The sequence below is a fragment of the Choloepus didactylus genome, chromosome 1, assembly GCF_015220235.1.
Source record: "Choloepus didactylus isolate mChoDid1 chromosome 1, mChoDid1.pri, whole genome shotgun sequence".
NCBI classification, from domain to species: Eukaryota; Metazoa; Chordata; class Mammalia; order Pilosa; family Megalonychidae; genus Choloepus; species Choloepus didactylus.
Window position 1 is genome coordinate 179,298,935 of NC_051307.1, and position 13,265 is coordinate 179,312,199.

Consider the following 13,265-nt stretch of genomic DNA (forward strand, 5'->3'; position numbering starts at 1 on the left):
ACAGCAGTCAAATCTGTTCCTGAATTGTAATGGCTATCTCCAAACTATAAGATGCTGATTCCTTAGTGTATAACCTGATTGGTCTCTGGAACACCAGGTATCTCTGTGACACCTGAAAGAGGTAGAGCTTGGCAGATATGAACGTCAGTATTAGTGCATACAGCAACTGTTAAAAAAAAAACAACAAAAAGCTGAAAAAGAGCCCAGACTTCAATTAGTGATATGAATGAAACAGATCTGGTTAAGACTAGAGCAAACCGGGCCAAAGGGTAAAGGTCGAAACTGACTATGTTTTAAAACTTCAACTTCCATGTGAAACCAAGGGAAGAGATGTCTATTTGGTGCAGGATCTATATTTTCTAAACAGTATAACTCTACAGTTGGTTTGTTCAGACACCACAATTACATGGAACTTTGAATAGGAAGTGAGATATGGTAGGTTAGTACAGGTTAGAGTGAAATAGTGACACATCCCAAAGTAATTTGGGCAGAGAATAAAAATGTATTTACAGGGCCCCCCTGAGGATCTGGGGGAAAGTGCGGAAGTGTTGGACTTCCTCACCTGGACTGATGCTGATGTTGTCACAAACACTGGGACTGGTGGTTTGATGTTCAGGGCCCTCTGTCATAGGACTTGCCCTTATGAGGCTCGTTGCTGCAAAGGAGAGGCTAAACTTGCATATAGTTGTGCCTAAGAGTCTCCCCCTGGGTGCCTCTTTGTTGCTCAGATGCGGCCCTCTCTCTCTAACTAAGCTACCTTGGCAGGTGATCTCAATGCAGGATATGACTCCCGGGGATGAATCTGGACCAGGCATCGTGGGATTGAGAATATTTTCTTGACCAAAAGGGGGATGAAAAATAAAACAAAATAAAGTTTCAGTGGCTGAGAGATTTCAAATGGAGTCAAGAGGTCACTCTGGTGGACATTCTTATGCACTATACAGGTAACATCTCTTAGGTTTTAATGTATTGGAATAGCTAGAAGTAAGTACCTGAAACTATCAAACTCCAACCCAGTAGTCTGGACTCCTGAAGATGATTCTATAACAATTTAGATTAAAAGGGGTGACAGTGTGATTGTGAAAACCTCGTGGATTGCACTCCCTTTATCTAGTGCATGGATGGATGAGTAGAAAAATGGGGACAAAAACTAAATGAAAAATAGGGTGGGATGGGGGGTGATTTGGGTGTTCTTTTTTACTTTTATTTTTATTCTTGTTCTGATTCTTTCCGATGTAAGGAAAATGTTCAAAAATTGATTGGGGTGATGAACGCATAACTATATGATGGTACTGTGAACAGTTGATTGTACATCATGGATGATTGTATGGTATGTGAATATATTTCAATAAAACTGAATTAAAAAAAAAGAATTAAAAAAAATCAATGGTGTTTCTAGACACAAGAAATGACCTATCTGAGGAGGTAATTAGGAAAAAAAATCCGTTTACAATAGCACCTAAAAGAATCAAATAACTGGGAATAATCCTAATCAAGGATGTAAAGGACTTGTACACAGAAAACTACAAAACATTGCTAAAAGAAATCAAAGAAGACCTGAATAAATGGAAAGACATTCATGTTCATGGACTGAAAGGCTAAATGGCATTGATTCAATGCAATAACAATCAAAATTCCAAGACACTACTTTTCAGAAATGGAAAAGCTAATTACCAGTTTTATTTGAAAGGGTAAGGGGCCTCAAATAGGCAAAAACTTCTTGAAAAAGAAGAATGAACAAGGAGGTATCACACTTCCTGACTTTAAAGCACAGTGCTCAAAACAGCATAGTACTGAATAAGGATAGACATATTGATCAACAGAATCAAACTGAGAACTCAGAAAAAGACCCTCAGATCTAAGGTCAATTAATTTTTGACAAGGTGCCCAAGCCCACTCAACTGGGCAGAACAGTCTCTTCAATAAGTGGTGTTGGGAGAACTGGATATCCATAACCAAAAGATATCTCACACCCTATTCAAAAATTAACTCAAAATGGATCAAAGACCTAAATATAAGAACCAGGACCAAAAAACTCCTAGAAGAAAAGGTAGGGAAACACCTTCAAGATTTAGTGATAGGCAGTAGTTTCTTAGCCTTTACACCCAAAGCACGAGCAATGGAAGAAAAAATAGGTAAATGGGAACTCCTCAAACTCAAATACTTCAGTCTTCAAAGGACTTTGTCAAAAGGGTGAAAAGGCAACCGACTCAATGAGAGAAAATATTTGGAAACCACGTATCTGATAAGGATTTGATATCCAGTACATATATAAAGAAATCCTACAACTCAACAATAAAAAGACAAACAACCCAATTAAAAAATGGGCAAAGGACATGAACAGACATTTCTCCAAAGAGGAAATACAGATGGCTAAGAGGCACATGAAAGATGCTCATCTACACTAGCCATTAGAGAAATGCAAATCAAAACCCCAATGAAAATATCATCTCATACCCACTAGAATGGCTGCTAGGTAAACAAACAGGCAACTACAAGTGTTGGAGAGTCATGGAGAAATTGCAACACTTATTCACTGCTGGTGGGAATGTAAAATGGTACCGCTGCTGTGGAAGACGGTTTGGCAGTTCCTCAGGAAGCTAAACATCGAGTTGCCTTACTGCCGGCAATCCCGCTACTCAGGATATACCCAGAAGAACTGAAAGCAGAGACAAGAACAGACATTTGCACAGTATTATTCACAAATTGCCAAAAGATGGAAACAATCCAAGTGTCCATCAACTGATGAATGGATAAACAAAATGTGGTATAAAAATACGACGGAATATTATTCAGCAGTATGAAGGAATGAAGTCCTGAAGCATGAGACAACATGGATGAACCTTGAGGACACTATGTTAAGTGAAATAAGTCAGACACAAAAGGACAAATATTTTATGATCTCACTGATATGAACTAATTATAATATGTAAATTCATAAAATATAGAATATAGGCTAACAGGAAAGAGAATGAGGCTATCAAATGGGGAGTGGCTGCTTAATATTTGCAGAATGTTTAACTACAGTGAACTTAAATGTTTAGAAATGAGCAGAGGTGACAGTAGCACATTATTGTAAGAATAATTAACAGTGCTGAATGGTGTGTAAGTGTGGTGGAAAGAGTCATGTATGTTAACAGAAGGAAAGTTAGAGGTTAAAACATGGGATTGTATAACACAGTGAATCTTGTGGTGGACAATGTCTGTGATTAACTGTACAAATATAAAAAAGCTCTTTCATGAACTAGTGCAGATGTATGGCATTATTATAAGGAGCTAATAACAGAGGAGTATATGGGAAAGAATGTAACTATTACAAACTATGGACTATAATTAACAGTAATATTTTAATACTCTTTCATCAACAGTAACAAATGTACCACACCAACACTACAGGTTAAGAATATGAGGGGATAAGGAGCATGGGAGGATTAGGGTTTTCTTTTTTATTTTTATTTCTTTTCTTGAGTAATGAAAATGTTCTAATTTTATCATGGGGCTATATGTACAACCATGGGATGATGGCATCTATGCTGTGTGAATATATCTCAATGAAACTGCATTTAAAAAAAAATGCCGGGGAAGGTGACATTTTAAAATTGAAAACAAAGGACTGAAAATATTTAAACAGAAAACACAAAAAACAGCCTTATACTGGCTTTTAGTTGGCATTTGCATTTTTAGTGTCAAGGTGTTAATTTAAATTTCTCAATATCAAAAGCTTATAATACTATTAGAAGATAAAACATGGGACTAGATAACACAATGAACCCTGTTGCGAAGGACTGATGGGGGTTACTGTTACAAATACAAGAATGTTCTTTCATGATCAAATGTACCCATGTACCCTATTACAAGGTGTTAATAAAGGGTGGTATACGGGAAAAATATACCTAATATAAACTATGGACCATAGTTAACAGTAATATTTTAATATTCTTTCATCAACTGTAACAAAGGTATCACACTAATGCAAAGTGTCAACAATAGGAGGGTATATGGGAACACTATTTTTTACATAACTTTTCTGTAAACCTACAATTTCTGTAATTAAAGAAAAGTAACAATAATTTTGAAAAAACACTATGCTAAGTGAAAGAAACCAGACACAAAATACGATTTGTATGATTCCATTTATATAAAATGTAAATATAAATAAAATAAATCTATAGAGACAGAATTAGATTAGTGGTTATGTAGGGCTGGGAAGAGATAGAGGGACTGAGAGGTGACTGCTAAGACTGCTAAGGGGTATGGGGTTTTTCTTTTTGGAGAAATAAAAACGTTCTAAAATTGATTCTGGTGATGAATGTACAACTCTGCGGTTATACTAAAAGCCACTGACTGTACACTTTGGAGGGAGTACGTGGTATATTAATATATCTCAATAAAACTGCTTTTTAATAAAACCATATAATATTGTCCTTTTATTACTATAAGGCACAAATGTGACCATTCCTATGTCTCTGTGAAATATTGCAAAAATTACTTCAAGATCCAAATTGAAAATGATGGTATTGTAAATTGTGAATGTGGGGCTCAAAGTTTTCAACCCAAGTAATATGAAAATACAATGAAGTTAATGGAGATATATTACAAACTCTGCTTCTTCACCCAAAGTAAAAAATTTCATGTAAATAAGCTACAAATACAAATATCATATCAGATAATGGTTAAATTAGCAATGTGATGGCAGATAGATTACAAGTGACTAATTAGCAGTCATTTAGAAAGCACTAGCTTTATTCACACTTCAAATCAGAATCATAAAAAATGTAAGATTGCAGAACAGTATTGAAATGGCCATTGAAGAGTCTTTAAAAAACAGTTGCTATATTCACCAAATCAATTTTTTTCAAGTTCACAAAATTTTGAATGTTCAAGTTCACAAACGGCAGAGCCATACAGCCTGAACCTCTGCCTACCCTGAGTAAATGTATACTTGCTTGTCTGCCAACTTCAAACAACTGAAGAGAAGAAATGTTGAAGTTTTCTAGCTTCTAGATGTCCCATTCTAAGTAGAACTTTCCCATTAGTAGAAATTAAGGCATTGCTTGAAGAAAGTATACATTCCACATTTTTCCCCCTAAATAAAACTAGATGGGAAAAATTTTTCCTACTTGAAATAAATTTTCATATTTTATAGAGCTTTCAAGTTTCCCAAAGCTTTATCATCTCATTTAATCTGTATGGCAAATAATTCAAAGCTCTTTAATTTAAAATTCTGATAAACAGGTCTGCCATTTCCTGGCATTTCTTGATGTTCAAAATTTTAAGCAAAGCAGCATTAACCATGGCTCATTGTCACCACTTAAAAAGCAAGAGTGAAAATACAGATACTCATTAATTTTTGTTAAATATCAGACTAAGATACCCATTAATTTTTGTTAAATATCAGATTTAAGTATAGACTCCACTCAAATATATCAAAGTCCATGAGTAATCACACTGAAAAAACAATACTGCGGAATATGGAAATTAAATGGTAAATAACCTCAGCAAATTGGTGAGAGTAATTAACAAGCATCATGGCAGTTTTTATTTTCTCTTTAGAAGTATAACCACTAAAGTTAATATGTTTATTCATTTAACAAACATTTACAGAACCTAGTAAAGCAGAGGACTGAAGTGTTAGATAGTAAGATCTTTATACTTCCTATGTAGTTTAAAGCATGTAAAGATTTGAAGGAAAATCACGAAAAGCGACACAAATAATACCAGTAATGAAAATTAACAGCAAAAAAGAAAAGTGTAGAAGAAAACCACTTGACAACAAATCAGTTTATCAAAACAAATCAATATGTGCAACTCTAAATGTGACCTCTATAAAAGCCATAAACAATAGTTAAAAATAATAAAAACAATAATAAAATAATAAATAATAAAATAATAAACATAATAAAAAGTTAATAAAAAGATTATAAAGCAAGTTGAATATCATAAAGCAAATTAAATATCAACAAACATTTACACTAAAAACTGATCTCTCTACTAAGAATAGCTGATCAGAAGTGGAATACCAAATGTGTGCATACATAAGATATGTTTTCTTTATCTTTTAAAACTACAAAATTTTGTATTTCCTAACTTCTATTTTTAGTTCTTAAATTTACATATAGATCACCAAAAATCATACATGATAAATTATAGATGAAAATGTATTAAGTTTTCCATAACCTGTCAAAAGTCAAATCACATGACTGAAAACTAGGAAGAGTTCTACGGTCTCGAAACAGGGTTGCAAATCAGAAAGTTATTAGCAAATGGATTACAAATTTTTGTTTCCGCACCCACTGACCCCAGCCTTAATGAAGAACAGAAAGGAAAAAGCTGTATTACTGCATGGGAATATTCCGAGAATTCTGCTTTTAAGCTTCACTAAGACATGTGGAGTAATGGAAGAAAAGCAAATCTCATCAGCTTGGCATGGAAGTTAGTTTAAGGCTCTTGTCCAAGTCCAGCTTCTTCTTCACTCCTACCTATAACCTAGCAGAGAAAGAGCACTGTACTTACTTTTCAAATTGCATGCAGCCCTTTTCTAGTTGATGTGCCAGATGCAGATTTTATCATTTTTTTAAAAACAAGACATCATTTCTCGAAAGTACATTACATGGTTTATTTGTGCACTTGACAAATACATAAAATATGCTTTACTAAATAAAGAGTGTCTCACCTATATTTTAGGGCCTTAACTGGAATTTGCAAGAGACTTCCCCCTTCAAATGGAAGGTGCACAGTATCATCATCAGCTTGAAGCATTCGTTCAGCTTCCTTTAGAGTACATATGTGAAAAGATTACTTTTCCCAGATTATTTCCAGGAGGATAAATTAATATATATTGATATCTTAAAGAATTAGAAACCCAAAATGACGATATTATTTAAATAAAACATATCTGCCCAGAGTTCATTTTACTACTCTGAAAACGTATTGTATCATGAAAACAACCACTTAGAAATAACTTTAAATGACACAACTTCATTTCTATAAGTAAAGCATAAATACTACTTAAAAAGCAATTTCACTATATAAATACATCTGATTGTCAATTATTAAGTAGGTATAAAAAGGGAGAGAAAATTTTGTGAAATCACATGTCTCGCATCACAACACTATATAAGCAAAATCTCATTTGTGTAAGGCAGGGTTCCTCAACCTCAGCAACACTGACACTTAGGATCAGGTAAGTCGTTGGTAAAGGGAGCTGTCCTGTGGCTCTACTCACCAGATGCCATTAGCCACCTCCTCAGGTTGTGACAACCAATAATGTCTCAGACTTGATTTCAAAATGTCTCCTGGGGTTAAAGAGTCACCCCAAGTTGAGAACCACTGGGATAGGTGACATGGACCAAAATCATGACAAAATGATAATGAGGGATGGGGGGCAAGGCAGTGTAGGAGTGACTGAAAGTTTTCAAACAAACATTCATTCTCTTCTTCCTTACTAACAGAACTTCCATTATTTTGAGGTGACAATGTGCCTAACTTAAAACAAAACAAAATAAACAAACAACATCAACAAAAACCTACAACTAAATTTCCAAGCATTTCTTGCAACTCAGTTGGCTGTGTGATGCAAGCAGAATTTATTGGATGACATTTCTGGGAAGACTCCTTAAAAAAAAGACAGTGGAGTAAAGCTCTTTTTGCCTGCTTCCCCTTTCTTCCTTCCTGCCGTCTCTAGTGCTTACATGACAGCTATCATGCAGCTAGCACAGCCATGGAATGAATTGGAAAATGAAAACTGTGAGGTCAGGAGAAAAGAAATAAAGCGGCCTTAGCTCCTGATGACTTTGTGGAGCCATCACACTAGATCACTTATTTCCAAGACTACTTCTATGTGAGAGAATAAACTCTTGTGCTTAGGCCACTTTTATATATTTGTTGCCTATTTATATACTACTGAATCTTATTTTATCTGATTAAGAAGTAATAAATAGGCAATTTTACTGACACATTTTATAAATAAATTATATCCTATTGGGAAAATTAAAAAAAGCTTATAAACCTTTACATATAGAAGACAGGCTTGAAGAAAACAAAAATCTTATTTTTAAAATATTGAAGTCTCAATTCAAATTAGTATTCTAACTAGAACTCATATTTTCTGTTGAAAAGTAAACATAAAACCAGTAATTTTAAGGTCGTTATTTAGACAGAACCACAATTTAAAAATGCATCTTTCTTATCTTTGATGTTCAAACAATATTCTGAATGGGAAAATTCAACCAGGAACTAAAATCAATGAAATCATCTATGATACACAATCAGTGCCTACTTTTCCTTCTTACTAAGTGATGGCACTAAGTTGGTTATCAAAAAAAAAGTCAAATTCAGAATAAAGTAATAATGTTTAAACCACTGTATACCAATTAACTAACAGCACATAATACTGCATGTAAAGATTAACGCCTTGTGTTTTTGTAAAATGGTATTTGCTTAAAGTCTTTTTTGTCATTATGAATGAAATTATTAGAAGGCTGTTAAAATTAAAATGTATACTAAAAATGTGTTTATGTATTTAAGGTAAAATTAGAGGATAGGTTATTATGTAGAATTATTTTATATAACCATGTTTTAAAACTGCTAAAATCTCTAATTCTTCTGGTTGCTGATAAGTAATTTCAGAAAAGTATTCATGTGTCAAGGACTATGGAGGGCCAAGATGGTAAAATGGCTAAGAGCATATGTTTAGGACAAGTTACCTAACCTTTTTATGTCTCAGTTTCCCTTTTTGTAAAATGAGAATAACAGTACTTGCACTTCATAACAACGTTCTTATTTGAAGATTAAAGGAGTTAATTCAAGTCAAGTGATTAGAATAGCATCTGCTATATGGTACAAAACATTAAACAATAAGTAAATGGTGTACATATAAAATTCTTGACTTTTTACCTCTTTCTCTTTTTTCTTTTTGTCATCTTCTTTCTTTTTTTTACTTTCTGGCATGAGATCATCAAGCCAACTAAGTTCTCTCTTTGTGAAACACAGGTCCATTAGCTTGCGAACAAAGACTAATGCAAGTACCTTTTAAAAAAGTGGGGGAGAGGACAGAATATTCAGCAACATCTAAAAAGAAATTTTATCTCTTAAACACAGAACAAAATTATTTATAAATCATACAAATAATGAAGAAGTTCATATATTTTGTTTAAAAATGATTTCATCTCATTTCAAAACAACTGAGTCACCTAATTTATTTTTTTGAAATTTCTGATCAAAGAAAAACTATAAAGGAAGAAAAAAGAAAACGGCAATTTTAACTTCTGCATGCATGGACAATGAAGAAATATTAGCATACTCTAATACTTACAACACACAGTAACTCCTCTGCAAGAAAGCAGGGAACTTCTCAATGACCCTCAAGAACAGACACTGTTTTTGTTTTAATATTTCTAATTCTTGGTGCACTGCATTTAGCAGATATAAAATAAATGACCAGGCTACTCAGTATGAGGTTCAGCACCTTCCTTAGCCTTGGTTGACTAGGAGTCTGAGATGCCACTATTTAATGTCATTAAAACTGAATCTGATTCATCTGAGTAAAATTCAATGGCTAAATGACTAAAATAATAAAATTTATTACCCATTATAAAAAATACGAATTCAAAAGCATCATAGTTTTATTTTTAAATAGTTCATTACAAACACTTCATCTAAACTAACAACCAATATCAACAATAAAACTGTCCACAATGCTCACCTTATCATTTGATACATAATCAAATTTACATATTTCCAGTGATATTTTAAAATGACATTGTATACATTTACTCACTAAATACGATTATGTTTTCTTTTTGTATTGTTATTTGTCCCTGTTTCTTCTCTCAACCTCATTTTCCACTTGAACCTTTTACTAGAATGTAACCTTCATGGACAGCAAGAATTTTTTGCCTATTTTCTTCACTACTGAGTTTCTAGCACCTACAACAATGCCTAGACAAATAGTAGGTGACTAATATAGTCATAAAGTAAAAGGAGGGGAGGGAAAGGGAAAGAAGGAAGGGAAGAGGAAAGAAGAGGGGGACACGGGAGAGTGAGAAACAGGAGGGAGGGATGGGGGAGGTGAAGGAAGGCAGGGAGGATGAGCCATTGCCAACAGCCTGGTGTGAGTGTTTCCACATCTTTCCCTGGGGTCATAAAACAATACACCCAGTATATAATTTGGGAGATGTTTTTCTTTTGTCATGTTAAGAAGAGAGATTCAAATTATACACATCTCTCTAAACTTACCCTAATCACTTAATAATATATCATGGATATTCTCATGGGACAAAATATACAGAACTAACCTTCTTTTTGGTAACCACATAATAGTTTATATATCATCTAAGCTATAATTTTTTCATTCATTCTTCTACTGATTAACATTTAGGTTACCTACTACTTTTTTGCCCCTTCAAACAACTCTGTAATAAACATTATTTATACTTCTAGACTTACACTGTGGTGCTTTTATTTCTATACATTTGGCTATCATATTTGTTCCACTAACTTCCTAAATTCTAAAGTTGTTTAAAAATGCAAAACAGAGTTCTATGGCTCAGGGATTAAAGAAAAAAACATTAGAAATTGACAAGAAAATTCAATTTGGAAAACATTAGGGTTGGTTTACAACTAGAAATGGCTAATTTGCATTTCCAGAAACCTAAGGTACTTAAAATGGGCTACTCTTTTCTCAAAGTCAGTTACAAATATTAATAAAATAACTGCTATCAAAACAGACAAAAATCTTATTAATTAGTGAGAAACTAAGCCTGAAAAACTTACCATCATGGGAAAAACAACAGCAGCAGCTGAAGCTTTTATCACCCACAAAAGAACCAGACAAGTGAGCTGAATGACTGTGAAAATATGGACCTTCCAGAGAGGCACATAACGGAGGTATATCAGATCAGGCTGATGCTTAGCAGGCATTCCAAATAATTTTATACGGTCAAAAAACTATATATAGAATGGAAGAAAAAAAAGAATAAGTTTTCAACAAAAATAATATTTCTGCTATTTAAGAAAAGAAATTATATTCAACTTTAGGGTTTTGTGCATTAAGTTTAAACTGTAACTTCCTTATACATTCGAATGCTATAAGAAAATATTTCCACATTGAATCTCTGGATATAAGGAAGAAAAAACAGTCAAGGAAATTACTTAAACTAATATAATTAATTTAGTCAGAAAACTTAAATCAAAATGTTTTAATTTCAGGGATTAAAATATTGATATGAATTTATGTGTTATAATCAAATGAGCAAGTCATTTAATCTTTAAAAATCGTTTTCCAATAGATACAATAAAAGAGTAACTCTGAATAACTATAGTTTTTTAAAGTCTAACATTCCCAATTCTGTGAAAATAACTGAGGTCCCAATGACCTATTCCTTGTTCACTGAAAATGCAACAAGCAAACCTAGGTTTTTTGAGCTTCAATTTTCTCATTTATAAATTGGGGATAAGATCAGCCCCTCCTAACTCATAAAATTGTTGTAAAAATCAAATGACACAATGAGATTGTTTTTATCAGTGGAAAGTAGATCATGGACTGTGTTGAAAAAATAAAGATGCTGCCTCTGAGTCTTGTCAGCCATTAGTTGGCAACTTTAGACAACATACTCTCTTCATGACAGCAGGTGGTCACTTACAAAATTGTGGTGCTAATGAGCTTTATGATCTAAATGTTTTACAGTAAAATTGAATTCATACATATCTTAATAAGTTGTACCTAGTTGTTTTCCAGGACATATTATAAATAAGACAAAAGAAAGTAGTGAAAGCACTGGGTTCTAGCCCTGGTTCCATTGCTTACTTAGCTAACAATCTTGTTAAGTCCCTTTATTTCTGTTTCCTGATTTTAAAAATTAGGAAAACTTTCCTCCCTGCTCTCCAGTGTTTTTTTTGAGGAGCACAGAAAACAATTTATGCGCTTGGTTTTATAAACTATATAGCACCACACAAATGGCAGGTTATTATCATTTTTATTGAAAACTATCATCTTCCTTTTCTTTTTAAGCTCTGGAATTGCTGTCCTTTACGTCAGAAACAGCACTTTTCCTCCCATCCCAATCTTTGATCCTCCATTCCTCTCACTATGTTAGTCCTTATTGAGAGTTACAGGGCCTTTCATTGACTTCAATTAAAAATAGATAATGATCATCTCAGTTCATGATCTCACCTTTTGGAAACAAAAATGTGCAGTAAGCAACAATCATTTGGCAAAAGTGGATTTGAAATCACCAGCTGGAAAACTAACCTGCTCCTAAAGTATTAAAGAGTCAAGAATAATACTTAGGACTTGCCTGAATTCCTTTTAATGAGGAAACTCCCATATAAAGGAAAACACCATATAGAACAGGCATTGGAATAAACTGTAAGTGAAACAAAACTAATTAGAACTCCTGTTACAATTTCACAGTAATAAATATACAAAAACAGTCAACGTGTTTCCTATGGGGATAGAATTAAGAAATCTTTCAGTGATGAGACTTAGTTGACCTAATTTTTCTATAAATACAGAAAATGCTAATAAAAATTAACTTCTTGAAAAACTGTCCATCTTCGATGTGTTCCTTTCTGAAAAGGGAACATGTACAGTGGTTAAGAACATGGGCCTACAGTCAGATTACTTGGTTTCAAAAGCTAGAGCCTGGGCATTACTTAACCTCTCGGTGCTTTAGTTTCCAATCATATCTTATAAACATTTAATAACTTCAAACTCATAAAACATTCAGAAAAGAACATAGTACACATCACTCAAAAAGTATTAGCCATTACTATTTGTACTATCACTAACCCCTACTACAGGGACTATTAACAGTACCTCTCACAGAACACAAGAGTTGAACTCCACTCCCCAGAATAAAGTCTACATACTTGGCAGTTATGGAGATCCCAGAACATCTACCTAACATCCTACAGGGAAAGCCTAGCTATTAACAGGCCCCATCCATTTACAACAACTACAGTCAACAATTGTGAGGGAAAAGGACCTATCAACTCCGGAGGATACCCATATCCCCTCTACCTCTACTAACCATCCTACTAATGTCATTTCAAAGGACCCTGGAAGAAAAAGAAATGAGCTGGGAAGAGAAGAAAACACATTCTTTATAATAAAAAGTCTAATCAATTATCCTCTGATATTTTATCTGTTAAGCAACTTCGGAATACTAGAAAAAAAGAATAATCAGAACAAAAAAAAAGCAGTTGGAGGTCTCTGCCCCAGAGGCATAGCAAAGTAAAATGCTTCAGGGCCTCACTCCCCAAAG

The 13,265-nt window shown here is 33.7% G+C and overlaps 1 protein-coding gene across 7 annotated transcripts in view; it reads right to left on the reverse strand.

Annotated features, from left to right (window-relative positions):
* SLC4A7 (solute carrier family 4 member 7) overlaps nucleotides 1-13,265 on the reverse strand; it is a 148,410-nt gene that overhangs the window by 6,383 nt on the left and 128,762 nt on the right. For all 7 annotated transcript variants that reach the window (XM_037846169.1, XM_037846162.1, XM_037846119.1 and 4 more), the window contains 4 exons: nucleotides 12,297-12,365; nucleotides 10,774-10,947; nucleotides 8,896-9,027; nucleotides 6,674-6,771 (listed from right to left, as the gene is read on the reverse strand). In XM_037846169.1, coding sequence (XP_037702097.1) covers nucleotides 6,674-6,771; nucleotides 8,896-9,027; nucleotides 10,774-10,947; nucleotides 12,297-12,365 — 473 coding nt within the window. The remainder of the gene's footprint in view (nucleotides 1-6,673; nucleotides 6,772-8,895; nucleotides 9,028-10,773; nucleotides 10,948-12,296; nucleotides 12,366-13,265) is intronic.